The sequence below is a fragment of the Carettochelys insculpta genome, chromosome 6, assembly GCF_033958435.1.
Source record: "Carettochelys insculpta isolate YL-2023 chromosome 6, ASM3395843v1, whole genome shotgun sequence".
NCBI classification, from domain to species: Eukaryota; Metazoa; Chordata; order Testudines; family Carettochelyidae; genus Carettochelys; species Carettochelys insculpta.
In genome coordinates, this window is record NC_134142.1 from 20,543,519 (window position 1) to 20,565,177 (window position 21,659).

The 21,659-nt window shown below is 41.9% G+C and overlaps 1 protein-coding gene across 1 annotated transcript in view; it reads right to left on the bottom strand.

Annotated features, from left to right (window-relative positions):
- KIF26A (kinesin family member 26A) overlaps nt 1–21,659 on the bottom strand; it is a 138,023-nt gene that overhangs the window by 13,692 nt on the left and 102,672 nt on the right. Inside the window, exons 5-7 of the mRNA XM_074996405.1 lie at nt 20,289–20,472; nt 2,207–2,416; nt 190–283 (exon numbers count right to left, since the gene is read on the bottom strand). Coding sequence (XP_074852506.1) covers nt 190–283; nt 2,207–2,416; nt 20,289–20,472 — 488 coding nt within the window. The remainder of the gene's footprint in view (nt 1–189; nt 284–2,206; nt 2,417–20,288; nt 20,473–21,659) is intronic.

Genomic DNA, 21,659 nt, shown 5'->3' on the forward strand with positions numbered 1-21,659 from the left:
TTTTACATTTTACTTTTTTGAATTAAAAGGTAAGGTCCCAATGTAGAAATAACCCATGATAAGTTTGCAAAGCAAATTAAAAAGAAATTCTAATCTATTTGTATACTCCAGATTTATTGTTCCAGAAGCTGACAATATGTAATTACCAGACTGACATAGTAATTAACTGTAACAAATTTAGGAGCTCACCAAGTTTGACATGACCAAAGCAAAATATGCAACCATCTGCACCATTCACAACAGACTGGATTACTTCTGCTACTGTTCCAGAGCATACCTCAGCCTGAAAGAAAAATGGGAGACAAATAAGTTACACAATACACTCTTTCTTTCTCTCCCACATGAAAACAATTATTCAATATTTCTGAGGCATAACATTTTTGACTATTTTATGGCATTATTCCCATTATTTTAGTAACTACCTTCCATTTTTTTAAAGAAATAAAAGCTGCTCTGAGAGCTTAAAACAGTTTCCAATTCTATTATACCAATTCCCTGGGAATATCGATTCTATGACTAATGTAGCAATTGAACACTATCCAACCAAGCTTGCTACTGGTATAATAGCTTAGCCAATGGTTTTCTGTAATAGTAACAGTTTCAGTGAAATGAAGCTAGCCAAAGTGTGCTTGTGGAAATTAAAAAGCCATTCAGACTGGAGAAAATGCACTGAAGATCCCTGAATAAGAATTTCCAAGTATCTGATTTTCATTTACTATGGAAACAACAATGTAATTGGTAAAGGGAATTCACTAAATTCTGTAAATGTACTAAACCCAGTTTTTCTGTATACATAAGAGTTTGAAATATATCTTGAGGTGTATTAAATACATCTTGAGGTGTATTAAATACAGCAATTGATGATATAAACATATAAGGCCATACACTAGTGCTCAATGAAGAGAGATACCTGTCAACAACCTTTCTCCTAGCAACGATGATGCAGGAAAGCATCTGATTCTAGCCACCTTGAAAGAGAGGTGAGATGCCTCTTCAGAGGCTCTCCATGAGAATGCTGAAGAATGTAATCCAGAGATCTCACTGAAAATCCTGTCATGACTGAAGATAATGGCAATTTTGCCATTGACATCAATCAGGCCAATATTTTACCTCATCACTTCTTCTTATTGCATGTGTAGCACTCAAATTATCAGCAGCTGCTTTACATATCCATCTCCACAGATTACTGCAATTTTCAGTACAAACAGACTATATTGGTCATTAGGGTGGTTCAGAACCTAACTACCGGGACACTTACACTTACCATGATATCTAAGTAAGTAGTTGCACCATTTTCTCTGTGCTTGCAAGACATTTAAAATTGCAATATACCTATTCACTTATCCAAGAGTACAGATAAAAGCATTACAAATGTTTTTAATTAAGATCTGTCTTGTTTGTTCAAGTTGTAAAATGGGATATTCTCACCATGAATTACTTGGAGTTCCCTAAAACTGAGTTTTCTGATAGAGACCTATGTAAAGGTTGGCCTATGTCCATTTTTAAAAATCCTTTGTTTTACAGCTACTGCACTGTTTTTACTGCTCCAATTGGATGGTCTTGTCTACCATCTCACCAAACCTACCCCCCAACCCCTTTGCCTTCTGTGCATGTACAGTTTCAGCTCTGCTTGCTGTTATTGTGTAAAAGTATATCCCTTGCAAGGTCTGGACATGGGCACATAGGATTAACAAGACAGTGAAACTGACTATTCAGGAAGTGATGTCAACCATGCAATGTACAACTGAAAAATGAGGGAAAGATAAGCGTCTTCCTTGCTTTCTTTCAATTACAGTAATATTATGGTGTTAATTGCACCCGTTGTACTGATTCAGCAAAGCACTAACTTCAGGCACATGTTTAAACCTGTCCGGGGGTAACAAAATACTGGAGTCACTGGAGTTGTATGCCTAATTCTACTGATTTAAAAGGTGTTATAACAAAGCTGTGCCTTTAAGCACCACTAAAAATACAGGGAAAATATTAATTCAGCAAATTTATCTCCATGGGTATAGCTTCTTAATTTCACTTCTGGGCTAAACTGAAACACTGTAAGAGTTTATCCACTATTAATTAGCATGTTTTCCCAGGAATTATACTAACATATTGAAATAAAGTTCCCCAGAAGCAACAAGGAACTCTTACATGAATTAAAATGGTGTTCCCATGGGACAAGTTGTGAGCGTTATATGCTTATCTGCAGTACCTGAGAAGCATCCTGTGGGAATACCGCATCAAACGCAAACATCTTTGGGACAGCAACAGTTCCTCTCCTGTGACCTAAACTGGAGGGTCCACTTGCAGATGGATCATAAAGAGTGATCTGCTTTTTTCGCGGATCTACCTTTAGAAAAGACATGGATTCGGACGTGTCATGTGGTCCTTGAGAGGGACAAATTCTCACCATCACCTTCACCTGAAAGAAGTTACAATGAAAGCGACAGCTTTAGTTCCCACTTACAGCTAGAAAAATATCTGAATCGTATCCCACACTCCAAACTATTCCCTGTATATTTTTATAGTTCTGTGACTCCGAATGACTTCTCCATATACTTAAAACCAGATTTTTCAGCACTAGCTTCCATTCTTGTGCCGGCAATGAATGAATTGCAGGGTGACCATCCGTCCCATATTGGGCAGGACGGTCACGTATTTGGGATGCCATAAAGGCATCCTGACTTATTTTTTAAAAGGGATGAATTGTTCCATATTTGAGCCGTCCCCACAACCCACCTTTTCTGTCAGCAGCTGCACAGGCACAGCTGCTGGCAGAAGTCACTTCCCTGAGCCTTGGGGAAGTGTGGGAAGCCTGGACAGCTGCCGCTTCCCCGAGGTTCTAGGGGATTGCTGGTGCCTGCCGCTTTCCCAGGGCTCCCAGTGAGCACTGGCAGCTGGCACCTCCTTCCCGGCTCCCTGGGGCTTGAGGGAGCTGGGAGGAGCCGCCCCTCTCCCCATAGCTCCCTATCCTGTATTTGGGACAGGGAGATATGGTCGCCCTAATTAATTGTAAAGGGTGCATTTTCACTTTAACCTCTAAATATCTATGTACCCATTTTGCAGGCATAATTAATGCTCAATGAAAAACTGTGTCCACAAAACAGGAGGAATATGGTAAGATCTTTTTGTAAATAAGAACCTTGATGTTCATAGAGTTTGTGACCCAGTACTAAATAGCTATTTGAATAAACCAGGAATGGAAAAGGATGTTATATAAAATAACCCTTGCAAGTTCTCACTTTCTCTTGTCCTAACCACTGACACATTTTAAGTCCAATTCCTCCTATGTAAAAGTGCTATTGCTGTAACCCACATACTCAGATGACTTTCCCAGCTATAACTCATTGCTAGGGTCTTCACTGACTACCAGGAGGGTTATTGTCACTGCATGACTAGGACCACTTTTGGTGCCTAAAGCATCAAAAGAAGGAAAGACTTAAAAAATGAAAACTTCAAACCTTGAACCAACTGACTAAAAAGGTGTTTACAGCATTGGAAAATCTGTGGTACCCAACATGCTAGCCACTAGCCACATGTGGCTATTTGGCCAGTTGAGTGTTATCAGTTGCCTTGAAAAATAAAAAAAAAAATCATTGCATTCACATTTTTCTTTAAATCAGAAAACAAAAATTTTCAAAGAATTTAAAAAAATGTCTAGAAGATCTGTCTGAATTCTAAAGCCACTTTACGTCAATTTGACCCATCTGCTGGATGGACACTTCTGCCACCTCATGGAATAGCTTAAATATGCAGATTAGGATGGAAATCATCATGCATCATGGTTATCCACAGTTTAACAGTTTGAATTTTATTCCTGTTTTCTAAAAGTTAAAAAAAAATCTTTAACAAGTTTAACAAATCCAGAGATACTGGATTTTAAAAAACAGAGTAGTTTTGGCTCCCCCAAAACATTGCTTATTTCTGCTTTGTGCTGAAATTGAACAATATTTGAAGTGTCCCATTGATTGAACTTCTGTGAAATGTGATGATTTCTGTTGATTAAAATCTCCATGGAAGCATTCTGTTGGCATTAAAAGACAACAATTGGTATGTTCAGAGAGTCACATAAAATTATTTACATTTACATTTTCAGAATAATGTGGCTTCAGAACTGGTTGGACACCAGGGCTATAAATGCTTAGCTGGGAATTGGAGTGCATTTTTACACAAGACAACTCAGATATTTAGGCTTCAATTTTCAAAAGAAATTAAGGCCCAAATCCCCTTGAACTTCAGTGATAACTAAACGCCTAACTCTATTGGGCTACTTGATAAACCTAGTATTAGTATGAACCAGGATCTCAATGTCTAAAGAGGGCATGAAACTCTAGCCTTCTGCTTGATGGCCTTTTTCCTGGCACTTGGCTCAACTATAAATGACTACACATGATACAGGGCAAAAGGCACCAGTCCTTCAACGTGCTACTCTTTAGCTGATTCAAACTCAGCGAAATGACATGTTCCACCAGTGGGATTCTAGGTACATGATGTGACTTGTTGAAATTATAAACAGTATGATAATGTGTTCTAATCAAAGTACAGGAAAATCCTGAAGTGTATGAGATACCACTAGTCAGTGTTTAATTTTACACTGTGGGAGAGATCCTAAACTGATGTAAATTGTTATAATGCCACTGAAACCAATGGAGGTAATACAATTTACACCATCTGAGCATCCATGCCCTGTTGTACAATGGATATCAGTCCTGCTCTACTTCAAAATACCCACTGACCATTAAAAAAAATCTCCTTTTAATTAACCGTATAGGCCGCACCTACGCAGACTCCCGGTCAGCCATACAGTCAAGAGAGGGACAGGCAGTGTGGCTACTCTCTGTCAACAGAGCAGATTGCTCCTTCAATCTACTTTTATGTGCAGACACAATCTGTCGACAGAGGTACCGCCGCGGTTTCTCTGTCATCAGTGACGTCTGTCAACAGAGACTGCCCATGTAGACGCAGCCATACAGTCCAGGTACATCAAGCTGATAGCAAACATTTGGTTATGAATCAAAGAGCCTAAAGGTACCAAATCAACCTTCCAAAATACTTACCAATCCAAGCACATGCTTGTAACCTGTTGATGTGACTCAAGGATAACACCAGGAAAGCTTTGAAGGAAAGGTGGGGATATAAAGGCAAACTTGTAGAACTCTTCACTATGGATATTCCTAACGTTCAACAAATGTTTGTTGACTTTAATCATGTCTTTGCAACATTAGTGTATTGTAACCATAGTGATGTAATAATGTTGTTGTAAACAGACAATTCAAATTAAACATTCACCTCAGTTAATAAAAGCAGAACACCTAAAAAAGACAACACTAGTACATTTGTTCTCTGTAAACCCCAGCTCTTTAACCTTTCATTGAAAGAAATAACAGTCACAAAGAAATTAATTGCTTATCCATGTTATTCCAACTGATGCTGAAACAAAACATCAAGGGCCAAATTATGCCTTTAAGACACTAATTTGTGCTGAAGGCACTCTAGAGCTCTAGTACTGACTGTAGCTCAGCAAGGAACCTAAGCAGTCCAAGATGCATAGAGAACCATGTAGTTTGTGCCACTATTTACAATTACAGTGAAAGGATACGAAGGAGGAGAGATATAGCCCTGCCCCCTGCAAGGTGTAGATAGGTAGCCTAAAACCATAGGATTAATGACAGAGTTGACTAGGCACATCCCTGAGTATCCTGAATTGGGGGCTGTATCCTTATTAAATGCTGAGGCGAGGGCATAGCGGAGATTACATTTAGATGACCTGCAGTTTTATTTTGTTCAGCACATTCAGTTCATAACTTGCTCACTTCCTTGAGGTTCCCTCAGATACTCCAACAGGGGTGTTAATACCCATTTTTGGCACTACTTTAAAAGTACTTCCTAAATTAGGGGACAGTTTTCAGGGCTACTTTTCCAAAGGAATGAATAGGTTAAAAAAAAAAAAACAACAACCCAATACCCTACATCAGGCTCTTCAACTAAATATTACACAAGACTTCAGGGAGGACAATATTGCATCCTTGGCGCATGTTAGCGCTGGTAAGTGGTCTCCTGATCTCAGCGCTTTTCCTTCTTCTCTCTTTAGTACTGATCTGAATATAAAAAGACAGTCCTAGAAAATAAGCGAACCTTAAAATAAATGAAACAGCTGCTTCAAAAGAGAAAGTGCATTACAGGTGACAGCTTCAAGGCCGATTCCCCATAAAAGCTTCATGAAGCTAGCTTTATGTGCTAGAGTGCTTCGCTCAACCTTGACACACCACCAAGATGTTCAGTAAATAACCTTCCTTGATGGGGGGGAAAAAAATCAGAAACAAAAATCCATCACACTTCAAAATCACTTCATCAAAATGAATTTTAAAATGTGTGCTGTTTACAAAATGCATCTATAAACTGTACTTTGCCTTCTCATAGGCCTGTTATTAGATTATCATAAGAGGCGCATTATAAAGGGAAAACTGATTTACTCATCATCTCAGCAGCAAGTTATTTCCAATAGCTGCATGTTAGTCCCTAAACAAACAGGGTTTCACCCCCAGGAAAAGATACGCTTCACCCTGATGGGCTGGTCAGTTTCCTGGCTCCTGCAAGCCCAAGGGAGCTGGGAACCAGGCAGCAGCCTGGTTCCCATCTCTCCTCAACTTGTGCGAAAATTTGAATTACGCCCGGGTTGCTGGACTGCAACCCCTGTGTAACTCAAGGGTTTACTGTATAGATTAGATATACACACACATATATATACACACATATATAGATACACATATATATTGGATATACACACATATAGATAGATATACACACATATCTAGAGACAGATGGCATCAGTGCTGGCTATGTGACCAGTTCAATGACTGGGAGGAGGAATAAGAAAGTGGAAGTGGGGGGAGGGAGGGTTTGTACCTTCCATTTGATTTCTGCAAACAAACCTAAAATAAAGTACCAACAGCAGTACACATCAACAGACTGACCCCTATTTTTCTTTAAGCATGAAGCCTTCTGTATCTTGCAAAGTATCATTCAAGTATCTTGTTAATTAACTGGGTCTATGGTCTTGTGAGTTTCGTACACCATGGGTTAATATTAAACAGCTGAACTTTCCAAATTCGTGTTTGTGCAGAAATCAAGAGGTCAGCAGAATCGCTGAAGGAAATCCTATTAAAATCAAAAGTCTTTGGGAAAAGAAGATGATAAACATGCCCTTAATATGCCACAAGAGTTGAAAAATTTAACTAATAAATGGATAGGAAAGCCCTGGAAATGGGGGGAGGGCATGTGGTCAGGGTGTGTCTGCCCCCTGTACAGCAATGGGCACAACGTGTAAATCTCAGTGGCTAGGGTGGGAGAAATATTCACGCTAATTAAGGATTTGTGGCTTTCCTTTAATGTTTATCTATTTGTCAGTCTACAGTAGCAGTCAGGGAAATGCAAGGGTATCAGAGCCAACATCTGCAAGCCGAAATTCATTCACTTTTATCACATAAGGCCAGGGACGGATGCTGAAGTGTGCAAAAACATTGAAAGGGCTATTTTATGCATGTGTAGCAACAAAGTTAAGGGAGGCCAGTAAGCAGACAATGGATGATGGCTGCTCAAAATTCAAGCTCCAATGAATCAGAGAGACTTGAATAGATGACAATGCTAGCTCACATAGGCTATGTCGACACAGCCAAGTTATCTTGAAATAACAGCAGTTATGTCAAAATAACTTTGGCAGCATCTAAATGATGCACATGCTATTTCAAAATACATTCAAAATAACGGGTGCATTATTTCATTTCTGGTAAACTTCATTTCCTGAGGAATAACACCTATTTCAAAATAGGCCATAATGGGCTCCAATGGCATTATTTTGAAATAGTGCTATGGAGCAGGAAATCCTCTTTCGAGATAGCTGAGTGCTATTTTGAAATGCACTTTCTATGTGGTTGTGTTATTTCAAAATAAGGTATTTTAAATAGGACTGTCATGTGGACATAGCCATACTGCCTGATGAGAGCACATTACAGAACATTACAATGGTTAGAGACACTACTCTCAAATGTTAATGTTTTTGGGAGAAATAGACCTGAACCAACAGTCTAGATCTGAACGTTGGGTGGGTCAGAACCAGACTTGTATTTTATAAAGCACCCCTGAGTTTTGGGTAAGCCTGAAACTGGATCTGAATTGTTCAGTATGAGCCATTATCTAAAAAGGAGGTCATATCCACATGCTAATCAGCCTCCCAGATACAGGGTCAGATAAGGCCCCATCTGCTCCTCTGTTCCTACTCCACGCTATGCAGTGCCTGTGGGAACTTTGTGTAGGCATGCATAAATGAATACAGATCTGTGCCTCCATGGCATGGCTGAGCCCACGGTGAGAAATAGGACACCTGGTCACGTTATGCAGAGAAGAGTTACACATGGGGAAGTAGGGAAGCTCCAAGAGTGAGATTTGTTGGTTTGATGGAAGACAGGAGAGTTAGGAGTTTTAGACAAGAGTGAAAAACTGAGTCCTGAGACAATTTTCAAACAAAGTCAGGTTGGCTGTTTCAAGTGTAGAGGGAAAAGAATATACTGCCTGCTTAAGGACAGACAGAGAAGAGGAGAAAAAAGAAGCCCTGCATTCAAGAAACCCAAGGAGCGGATTGGGAAATAAAAGCAATGAGGCTGGATACATGAAATGGCACAATTAACTTCAGTGTCCAGAAGCACAAGGGGGAGGGTCTATACTTGATTCCAGAACACACAGGGATCCAGCAAAGAACTCTAAGGCCGCGTTCTGACTTCCAGGCTTTCCTTTGTGTTTGAAACAGACTGGAGCTGGGAGCTAGGCAAGAAACAAAGGATGGAATTCTAGCAACTGAAACAAAGGAATGGTGAATAAAATCACTCAAGACAGAAATATTTGTCATGTCCAGCCTTAAGCATCAGTAGCGGATTAACAGACATAGAAGAAAGAATAAGTCAAGTCAAAGCTCTAAGGTTTCTGAAAGTCAGAGTAGATATGAGATTGGTGCCCTAGGTAAAGATGGAGTTATTTTTGAGGCTGCTTATCTTAGCAATAAATAGGATATATGTTTTGGATTTTCTAAGCTGAGGGAAGAGAGGCCAAAGCCACAAGCTATTAACATATGAAGCTGGTAGAAACAGAGGATAAGGAAGCATCAGTCTCATTCCAACAGAAGTGATGTCCAAAGGTGAATTCACAAAGCAAGGTGCCAACTGGAGTCGAATGGATAATGAAGCCAACAATACAATCCAAAGGTGCATTATAACATGTAGATTTAATAGAAGAGAATTGCCTACTGTCCCCTTCATAAAGATGGGTCTATTGGACAGGCAGAAAAAAATCAGAGAAGGAAGATATCCATGACTATTCATGGAAGATATCCATGAACTGTGATTAAGCAAGATGGCAAGTAGTATAATTAAAGAGAAGGGAAAGATGGATTCATGGCCTTGACACAAAACTAGGAAAGCTGGATTCCATTTCCAGATCTGCTACAGACTTCAGGAGTATCCTTAAGGACTACAAATATGTACATCAGGAGAGAATGGTGCAATTATTTCCAGATGACCAGTAAGAGGTGCCAAATATTTTACATGTTTAACCTTATGAGGATATACAAGAAAGACAAAATTAACTCTTTGAATAATTAGGAGGCTCATTGATAAAGTGAATACTAAGGGGCTTAGGATTCTGATTTGGCAAAATATCTAAGCACATACATAACTTTAAATATGCACATAATACCTTTGAAGTCAGGTCTTCCATATTCTCATGTTTAAAGTTATGTATGTATTTTAGTGCTTTGTTGGACCAGAGCCTACAGAGATGAGGATTTAAAATTAAACAGAACAAGAAAAAACAAGACAGTAAAGGCTAAGAAGAATAACAACATTTGGCATATGAATTTAAAAAAAAAAGATTTGAACAATTTATTAGCATATATTTCAGAAACTATATTGGAATTATACTGGAATCAATTCTGGAAATTTTGGTGATGCACTGTGTGATCACAGGATCATAATCCTTAAAATGAACAAGCAATTTGTTAGCATGTACCATATTTGAATAGCCAATAAATATTCCCTGGAAACTTGTATTTATAACAAGAACTGGCCAGACAGGCAGGTTAATTTTGTTCGTTTTCAGAATGGTGGGTTACAGCAAATTAATAGAATGAGGTTATTTATGTATACACCATTCTGAATTAAGACATCTCACCAAGAAATTACACAGAAGTCGTTTTCATTACTGGCCATTTTCCAATGAAATCACTTATTTCTCAACTACTGTGTAAATCAAATTACAAAAGTCTTAAATCAGAGCCAATATTTTTCATGGATTTAATTGGAACTGACAGATATACAACCCTTACAAAATTGGTTTACTGTGGGTAGTTCTTACAAGCCTTTCATATACTGCCACTACCATTATATAGCAAATTTATATGCAAAACTGCAATGCTAGCGTAAACTATTTAGCTCCCTTGGGAGAACCTAAAAAAGCACTTCTATATTGTTCGCTTTAGAAAATGGCCTCCATTAAACAAGAATTGATTCTATATTCCCACATGATATTGCACAAAACTATTCCATTTTTAAAGATGGGGGGAAGTGTACTTTTATTCAATTTCTGCATTTTATTTAACATGTTTCAGCGGGGTTGTGTATGTCATGGATTCGACAAAACAGCATACAGGGACTGAAGACTTTTAGCTAAGACACATAATGTATGAATACTGAAAATAACACTTTAGTTAGTAGTAACAAACAACAATAAAAATGGCAAAATTAAGTACCTATTCGCTATTCATCGAGCTATTGGAAGAACAAATGAATGCTGTATACAGTATGCTAAAGGAAAGTCTAAATCATCAGTAAATCAGATAAGAGGTACCTGGACCATAGCCTGGGGAAAGATATAAATGAAAGTAAATGTCTAAAGCAAATAACAAATGAAGGAAAACATGAATATGCCTTTCCCAGACACCAGTTTGGGAATTCAAGTTCTGCCTCTTAATGCTTCACAGCAATTGTCTCATATGGAAGGATTCTGTCATTCTAGCATGAAAAAAATTGACAAGATCTTTGGAAGAGACAAGCACTTAAAGTTGCTCTTGTAAGTGATGCAGTATTATAAAGAGTGTGTTGAATAGAATCCCGGAAAAAACATTCTGCATGAAAGAGGCTTGCTACTATACTGAAGAAAAATAGCAAATTAGAATGCTATGCAGCAACCACTGTAAAAAGGATGTCTTTTTAATACCACAATATGATAAATTATCTTAAATAGCACATTAATGTCAGAAATTGAGCATAATCTAACTTCTTTCCAGTGACAATATTAAATGGCTTTCAGACATCTTTCCCACTATTCTGACATTAAATTTAATAACACCCAGTGAGACCACAAAAATGATTCAGTTAAAAGAAGAATACTGCATACGATCATTGCCTTTTAAGCAGGATTCAACTAACTGTTTTGGACTCCGGTGTTTTCAGCAGATTCATGGGTAAGATATATAATTTCCTCCATAATACTTTTCAGGAGTGACTGAAGTTCTGTTCGGAATACAACATGCCATTTGCAATTTTTTTAAAGGCCTGAGGGTTATTAAACTAAACACAGGTCCCGAGGAAACCCTTTCGTTATAACTGAACAAAGATTAAACTTTTCTTCCACCTGACAGCACTGAAAATTCAAGCCAATAATTAGCAACTACAGCAGCACATAGAATTTTACACTGAAGATATGGAAACATATTGGGTTGTCTATCACTAAACAAAAGGCTTAGATGTCAAATCAGGGATTAGCACTATGGGGCAGAATGACATGCTCCATCTAAAACTCCAAGGAACAGGAAGAATAGATGGCTTAGGAATGGAAAAGGAGTTATTAGAAACTAAAGATATTTCTAAGGGAATACCTATGGTGCAGCTGGGATGTGCCACCCAGACAAGATAGACAGACACCTGCTCTCTCTGTTCAAACACAGTGCTTTAAAAATAACTGCTTGGATGTTGTGGCCTGGAGAGTGGCACAGGCTAGTTGGCAGAGGGTCAGGCTTGTACTCAGCAGCTGGCCTATATCACATCCTGTGCCACAACATCTATGCAGCCATTAACAGTGGGATAGACTGAGCTGAGCTAGCACGTCTCTGTATCTGGGCTGTATTCCCCTTAGAGAACACTGGAACCATTAAAGATGACAAAATGGAAATTAAAATGCTTTTAAAAGTATTTGAAATTTGCTTTAATAAATGTAAAAGGAGGTACTCTACACAGTCCCCACGTTGCCATCAAGCCCAAGGCAGAACTCCCACTCACGTGAACAGGACCACCAAAGATGGGCTGAAAACAAATTTCACCCTTTGGGCCAAATTCTCAACAGCAGCTTCTCACTCTGCAGCACAACACAGCTAACACAGGGTGTCCCCTCTAATTACACACACACACACACACACACACACACACACACACACACACACACACACACACACACACACACACACACACACACACACACACACACACACACAGAGAGAGTGAGTGGTTCTTCTGAAATCCCAGGGCTTAGGGAACCTTTACCCCTCCCTAAAACTCCATCAAGTCAACCAGCAAAAGGACCTCGCTTAGCCACAAATGATGGGGACCAGTAGATTCTACACTACTATTACAATCAATATAGAAAAACCTAAGATAGACATTCAAGCTTTCATTAAACAAAGCATTTTAGTGTGTGCTTAATTTAAGTCCTGCTGAAAAATCATTGGGTTGTATCAGAAGCACCAAATGCCCATCAAGTTGTGCCCTACAAGGAGCTGTAAGTTTTATGCTAATTGAATTAGCATTCTGCATTCACAGATAGTTTGCCTCTTCCCTGTGACTTGCACATGTAGATTCCTACTGCACATTCTGAATGCCAGAATGCCTAGTGATGTCAGGGCTGAATATGATTTGTCCATACTATCGCACAACTTTATATCAAAGTATAGGAAAATGTGCCTGTGTCAGGGTGGGGCGAGGAGAGGGGAGGCAGGAGTAAAAAGAGAGCTGAGACAGAGCTGGCAATCAAAGTAGGAACAGCTGAGGAGTAGGCTGCCCTAAATCAATTAGGGCCAGCTGATCCTACTGAGGGCTACCTTTATAAGCTCTTCCCCACAGAGGGCAAGGTGAGGGTGGTGAAGGAGAGTATGGGAGACTAGTGAGGAGAAGGAAGGAGACTGAGAGAAACAGCTGGGAGAAGAGGAGCCGAGCCGAGCCGAGCCGAGCCGAGCCTCAGCAACCCAGGGGGGGCTGTACTGCCCCAACCCAGGAAGGGCCTGGAGCCTCACCAGAGACTTGGAGGAACTGGTCAGCTGAAGGAGCCAAACTAAGGAGGAGACTAGCTACCATGACTACCACTTGAGGAAGGGGATACCAGGGAGAAGTGTCTGGGGGAAATGGCCCAGGGAGAGAAGCTGCAGGGGCCAGGGTGAAGTAAGTCAACCCTCACAGGTAGTGGCAGTCCAGGGTCCCTGGGCTGGAAACCAGACTGAGTGGGTGGGGACTGGGTTCCCCCCAGGCTGCCCCCTGCCCCAACAAAGGCAATGTGGTGCATGTGGTTGGCCCAGTGGACTAAACAGAGGACCTGGGGCCCAGGAATGAGACTGACCACACCACATATGGTGGCAGTGGTGGGATATGAGCTGCTGTGAAACCCTGTGGCAGACTCACCTAGAATGGAACAACCCACTGTCAGTATAGCGAGACTGACATGAAGGATGTAGTAAAGGCTCTTGTACATGCTACTGCAGCCCAGCTGCTGCTAAGCCAGGCTACCCAGAACAAAGCGACCCTGGAAGAGTTGGTGCTGCAGCTAAAAACCCTCACTGCCCACATACCTGGCTTAGATGGAACCTGACTCCAGTGGGCTAGTAACTTCCTCCAAAAAATGACAGGAGGAGATGATGATGTGGAGGCATACCTCCTACCCTTCAAGAGGACAGCCACATGGGAAGGTTGGCCCAGAGACCACTGGGCCAGCATCCTGGTGCCATTCCTGTGTGGTTAGGCCCAGAAGGCGTACTTTGACATGCCTGAGGAGGTAGCTGCCAAGTACACCCAGTTGAAGACAGAAATCCTAGCCAGATCTGGGGTGACCACTGCTGTTAGGGCCCAGAGGTTTCATCAATGGAGGTACCAAGAGGGGAAAACCCTGTGGTCCCAGCTGTTTGACCTAATTCACGTGCCTCAAAGGTGGCTACAACCTGAGACCTATGCACCAGAGAAGATTGCAGAGATCATGGTACTGGACCACTATATGTGGGGACTTCCACCCAATCTGCAAGGATGGGTTAGCTGGAACGACCCTTCCTCCTACGATGAGATGGTGGCCCTTGTAGAGAGACAGCTATCTACCAGGAGCCTCTCATGACTCTCCCCAAGGGAAGATGCTGGGCTGACCAAACGAGCCACTCCTCCGAATCCTTGGGCAGGACAGGGGGTGGAAGGAAGGAGATGGGAGAGCCGTCACCCCCTGAAGGGTCTGGGGGTTACTAGACAGGAGAGTCAGGAAGCCAGGCCAGGTAGTCCAAGGAATAGATGACTGCCGCATAGTGGATATCTGTGTTATACATGTGGAGACATAAGACAAACAGCAGCCCAGTGTCCACACATCGAGAAGCACATGCAGTGCAGCCTCGGGGACAGGGTGGGGCCCTGTGGCCTGATACACATGGTGGGTGTAGTGAAAGCCCCCCACTCGTATTCTTGGAGAGTGAAGATGAATGAGGTGGAGACCACAGCCCTGGTAGACTCGGGAAGTGCAGTCACCTGAGTCTCAGAGCAACTAGTGGGACAAGACCAACTGTCCCGGCCGAGCGCACTGGGCTATCCTGTGTACATGGGGACGTGAACTATTACCCAGTCATCCCTGTACAGATAGAGGTCCAGGGGAACGTGGCCAAGGTGACAGCGGGGGTGGTCCCGGGGCTTCCCTACCCAGTAGTGATTGGGTGGGGCTTTCCTGGATTTGGTAACTCCCTGCCCAAAGGGAAGGGGGAATAAGAGAAGCACCCCCAGCCTTCTGGGAGTTTGCCCAAGATCTTTTCTCAGCACCTCGGAAGCCCCGCAAGTCCCGGCCTGAAAGAAGGGCTGCCAAGCACCTGGGAACCCAGATCCTGACTGGAAAACGCAGGCAAGCTCTAGTTGTGGGGGGGGGAGACAGAACTGGCCCAACAGAGCAGGGTACAGGAGCAGGGAGGGCCCAAGCCTGGGCCCAGTACCGCCGAACCCCAAGGCCAGAAGAGGAGGAGGAGGAGGACCCCCTTGAACTTGAAGGTGGAACCCTCCCGCCCAAGTTTTGCAAAGGACCAAGCCGACGACCCGGTGTATCAAAACGTACGTAAAGAGGTAGTGGAAGGGAGGCCAAGGGTCCTGGGCAATACTACATAATCAAGGGGGACCTACTGTATTGGGTAGTGAATGTCCAGGACCAAGTGGTGGAACAACTCTTAGTGCCCCAGAGGCATTGGAGGACTGTACTGGACTTGGCCCACAGCCACCTGTTTGGCGGTCACCTTGGGGTGGAAAAGGCCTTAGACCAGATTCTGCAAAGGTTCTTTTGGCCTGGGGTCTATGTTGAAATCCGGCAGTATTGTGCCTCCTGTCCAAGTGCCAGTTGTGTGGGCCCAGGCCACAGCTGCGGGCCCCGTTGGTACCCCTACCAATTATTGATATCCCCTTTGAGAGGACCACAATGGACTTAGTTGGCACATTAGAGAAGTCTGCTCAAGGACACCAGTACATCTTGGTAGTCCTGGATTATGCCACCCATTGCCCAGAGGCAGTGCCTCTGCATAACACCCATCACGAGAGAGCTGCTACAGATTTTTGCCCATGTAGGCATACCCAAGGAGACTGCCCCCTGCCCCAACAAGGGCAACATGGTGCATACGGTGAGGCAAGTGGACTAAGCAGAGGACCCAGGAATGAGACGCACCAGACCACAGTGCCATATGGCAGAATAAGTCCCTGTAGCCTAGGGGAAGTCATGAGACTTAGACTAATGAGTGTGTAGGTCTGTTTTCTACCTCTAATTTCTGTGACACTATCTAAAACCAAAAGTTGCAGCCACATTGTTTTCATTGAATGATGTAAATGAACGGTCCAGACTTAAAAGTTCCCTCCACATGGAACTCCTATTAGCTTTCCATCAAAGACTACCATACAGATATTACAATTCAGTATTATGTTGCTAGTATTCTGACCATAGTATTTCAGGGGTTCTAATAATGCTTTTTGTGTGTGTGAGGGAAATGTAGCCTTTGCACGTTACTTTCCCCAGTGAAAACTCACATTAGTCGACTATCAGACATTACCCATGCCAAGAGTCAGCCTTTTCCGTACAGGCCTGGATTGCATTTAAATTATCCAGCCTGAAATGCAAATAGTTGTTTTTCAACTTACAGGTGCATCTTATCCACTTTGGGTTGGATCCTGCAATTTGCAGGACCTCCCTGAAGGTATTCAACACCCTCAACAATCACTGAAGTTAAAGGAGCTAAAATCAAATCAGTTGAAACTAAAATTATAAAACAAAACAGGGGGAGGGCCAGGAAAGTGCTGCTCCAGCAGCTGCCTATCCCTAGGCAGTCACATACACAGAACCACAGCCACCAATGAGGCCAAGCACACAGTTCACTCTGGAACCATCAAGGAAAATAGGGAGCCAGCCACAAACAGAGATGCTGAATGTTCCAGTAAGAAAAATACATGCCAGAATCCAGCTTCTGCAAAGCATATCCCTGCATGAACTAGCTGGTATTACTCTCTAGGGCATAAGAAAAAGTAGAAGTCAGTAATGAGCAATGAGAATATGAAGTTAGTACAACGGTGGCAAGAGAAGACAGGATTTTTCCATAACAGTGAAATTACAAGTGTCTCCCACCTTGTGTTGTTTGTTAGCTGAACTGATGTTTAAAGTAGCGAGGGAGAAGGAAATGGTTATTTATTCTCACTGCTGTCACCATCCTCTAAAAACTCTTATCAGCCTGAGGCTGAGTCAGCCGCCCACAAAGAGCTAGCAGGTGAAAGGGAAAAATATAACAGGATGAGCATTTCTGCCCAATGCGATAAATACCGCCAAAGACTACATGCTCGTTATTGTTTTGCTATGGAAGGGTAAAGATATAAACGTCAAGTATTAAACTGCATACATGTGCTGATTCCTTTCTTCTGCCCAATAAGTATTATCATTAAGTTAAATGAGGCATCCTTTATGCAAAATCATGAATTTTACAAGCAGCCAAGGTATTTTTTAAAAAAAATTTGGAAAAAAAAAGTGTTCACAGTGGCAGGGCTCTTTTGCTGCAGTGCATAAAGGGATAATGCCAGTTTAAAAACCACAGACCAGAGAAACTGGTGTGATTGCTTTCTGCATGAACAGGGTTTCTAAACCCAGGGCCTTCAGTGCCACACCACAGGTCCCTATCTTTCAGGTAAAGGTAGAACTCTGTAAGTAGGAGGCTGTAAGAGAATGTTGTCTTTTAGATTGAACAGTATCAGTTACTATACAGGAATATGACACACTTTGCCAGTGTGCTATGTACTTCCCTTGTTAGAAGAGGCCCAAGATCCTAGATATTACAACTCAGTCTAGTAGGCTATGCTTCCTAGCAGGGTCTGCTGTTTTCTAGGGGTTTTAGGGGTTTGGAACGGGTCCCATATGGGGAGAGGCTAGAGAGACTGGGACTTTTCAGTCTGGAAAAGAGGCGATTGAGGGGTGATATGATAGAGGTATATAAAATCATGAATGGTGTGGAGAAAGTGAACATAGAAAAATTATTTACCTTTTCCCATAATACAAGAACTAGGGGACACCAAATGAAATTGATGGGTAGTAGGCTCAAAACTAATAAAAGGAAATTTTTCTTCACACAGTGCACAGTCAACCCGTGGAAGTCCTTGCTGGAAGAGGCTGTGAAGGCCAGGACACTCTTAGGGTTTAAAAAAGAGCTCGATAAATATTTGCAGGTTAGGTCCATAAGTGGCTATTAGCCAGGGGTAAAGTATGGTGCCCTAGCCTTCAGAACAAGGGCAGGAGATGGATGGCAGGAGATAAATCACTCGATCATTGTCTTCTGTTCTCCTTCTCTGGGGCACCTGGCATTGGCCACTGTCGGCAGACGGGATACTGGGCTGGATGGACCTTTGGTCTGACCCAGTATGGCCATTCTTATGTTCTTATCAGGGTTTTCTCCACTTTGATTAGCTGCCCCGGTGCCTCTCCATTCTGCTAGTGAACAGAAAAGCGATGTGTACAAGACTATCTTAGGCACAGGGTTCCCCTGACATTTTATTGACCTGGAATCCCATGAGGGATTGAGTGCTATAGTTGGATTATGTATCCGAGGCTACTGGACAAAACAGAGCTCCCATCAGCAAAGTGATCAGCCATAGCCAGTGCGACCTGCTCAACCAAAGCAAATGGGAAGAAGGCAGGGCCGTTGTCAGAGTTGGCTGGCTAGCAAACCGTCCACACTCTGAAGCCCTTTAAGGTTCACAGAAATGGCTCTCACATGCAGTTGTGAGCTCTATGAACACCATTTTTTATAAAGCACAATGTCATGCAGAGCTCCCACAAAGGCAACACAACTGTGCTAAACCTAACACAAGGATGTGGGTTAATGCTATAACTTAGCCCATAACCTACAGGAGAAGAGGCAGACAGGGTAAATGGTATGTTGGAAATATGCATGTTTAAATAGTCTCTTACAAATTTCTCCCATCCCTTGGCACTAATTTATTGCATTCAAAAATTCATCTGTCAGTTTCTTATCAAATATATGATAACTACAGCGGCAGAAATCATATTTTCATTTGTAAATTTCCTGCCTCTTGAAAACCTGCATCATAAAAACTCAAAGCTGCAATAATTTCCCTTCCATTTAGCAGAAATATACTGGCAAAAAACCTTTATCTCTTTCAACTCACTGATTTAACAGATTAACACAACAGTATCATTTAAAACTATTTAGGCAGACAATTTATTTATGTTAATGTTGATTAGTATGGCTACTTCAGGTGTATTTTTAACTGTCCTCTGCACATTAGGTAGTTTAGGACCATCCTGAAGCATTAAAGTCTTGTAATCTATGTAAATAAGTATTCAGATATAGTCCCAGAGGGCTAGCCATGTTAATCTATATCTGCAAAAACAATGAAGAGTCCTGTAGCACCTTAAAGATTAATGGATTTATTAGGGCATAAGCTTTCATTACAAGCTTCATCTGTTGAAGTGGGTTTTGCTCATGAAAGTTTATGCCCTAATAACTCCACTAATTTCCAAGATGCTACATGACTTCTCCTTGTTTATTCAGGTACTGTAGCCTGTGCTTTTTGCATGTCAGAAATACACATAAAACCCTAAATAACTGTCTTAGGTTTTAATCGATTTTGTATATGTAAAATCAGTGCAAATTTTACAATTTAGGGTTTGTAAAAGATGCCATGTTCCTATGTCTAGAGATGGAGGGTCTGTTTTTCCTCTCATTTATTCCTCTCCTTTCACTTAACTTCAGTTGACTTATTCCTGATTTACACATGAGTCGGTGAGGCAACTGCATAGCTAGGATCGATGGCAACTGCATAGCTAGGTATGCTAGCATAGGTATGGCAACTGCATAGCTAGGATCGATGTATCTGCACTTGGCTGACTTGGCTGTCCTTACTGAAGGAGTAGTACAGGGATCGACTGCGACCCTGAGAGGTTGATTTCGTGCATCCCTGCCACACGGGTCAATCTTCCAGGCTAACATAGACATAGCCTAAGTGAAAGATGAATCATGCCCTCTTAGAAACCACCCTTTTATCCAAAGAAGTACAGTACGAGCAAGAGCCCCTGCACCACCCCACCTAATTGCACCAACCCTATCCACTGGGACCACCTGTGTGGATCAGAGTTGAGAGCTAGGTGCTTTCAGGGCCTTATCTGGCACTGCTGAAGTTAATGGAAATGTTGCTAGTGAATTTAATGGCAGCAGGATCACGCATTCAACTCTGCGGATATAGTTGCCAACTGTGCTAAAGGATTTTTATGTAGTTGACACTTGTCCACTGGCATCTGGACAGAGCCCACCTTCTCATTTACACAGGCCACCTAAGAATCCACGTGTGGTTACATCTAAAACAGATGTGTAAGACTCTATATCCAGGCACCACTCCCGAGCCCCTCAATCCCCACATTTAGGCTTTAAAATTTATGGCCCTTTAAAAAGCAAGCTAGGAAATTGTAATAAGACCAAGATCTCCAATTACCTTTCCAATGCCAGGGTTGTCCTTGATTTTTGACACTGCTCTCAAAAGGCATGGCGGGGCAGGGGGAGAGCATAACTGTAGTACACCACTAAAGTTGGTGGCGTACACAGAGAAGTCATGAGCACGTGGTAGGGTGGGGTGGTACTTCCTTCTCTTCGAGGACAGGTTAAGCTTCTGTGCTGCTCTGTATAAAGTAACATGGAGAAAGGACAACATTAGTATGAGCTCAATGTGATTTAGAGCAATAGAACAGATGTTCATTGTCATCACTGCCTGTTTAGCAAATCAAGTCATTTCATTCTAATCAGATTTCATAAGGGCACACCATCAGGAGACTAATCGAAGGAAATATGGGCAGAAATATGGCTGGCAAGATATTTATTTAATTTCTCCCCCAACAGAGTTCCAATTATAGTCTTTACATTTTTTTTTCCCCTAACAGCTTGGCAAAGAGTCCAAGACAGCTAAAAATCTCACTGACATGATAAAAAAGTGAAATCATCCCCTTGTCACTAGCTGGACCAGATGGGCTTTGCTGGTGATAACATTAATGAAAGTGACGTTCTGTGCTCTCACAAGTTACCCAATACAGAAAAATGACATTCCAACAGAATGTAAATCAGATGAGTACAACACTCTCCACCACTGGCTGCATTGCAAACTGTTAGATAAGAGAGACTCCCTAAAAGACTGATTGGTTTTCCCCTTAATTTCTATTCTTCCACATTAAAAAGGAATATGAGAAGAGACATGTTTTAACGTGCCAAGCAACAATGAGCCAGCTTTTGAAATGCAGAATTTCAAAACACAACAGATGAAGGAAAACAACCATGTGAAATGTACAATTGAAATTGTAGCTCTGCTCTTCGTGAAGAAGAATGGGATTAGAATCAAAGTTTCTGCTAATCGTTAACGAGAGCACCAAGCACAATATAAAAGAACCTCAATAAAACTCTAGAGCAAGATTAGTATTTTCTGAAAATCAGCCGGTGAACTTAAAACAGAAGAAAAACATTCATGTGCATGTTACCCATGCCAAGGGAATGAAATGCTAGTTCCACTGACGTCACTGGGAGTTTTGCCACTGGCACTAGGACTTTACCCATCTGCTTGCCAGTTTTCTAATCTATCCACAAGGCTGCAGTTCTGAACTCATTTATGCGAGTGAACTTCCAACTTCATCGGCCAGACGTCACAGAATCATAGAACCCTAGAACTGGAAGGGACTTCAAGACGTTACCAAGTCCAGTCCCCTGCCCTCATGACAGGACCAAGCACCATCTAGATCAGGGAGATCAGGGGTCAGCAACCTGTGGCTCTTTAAGGAGCCACTTGCAGCTCAGAGCGCTGCTGCCACTGATTCCACTCACG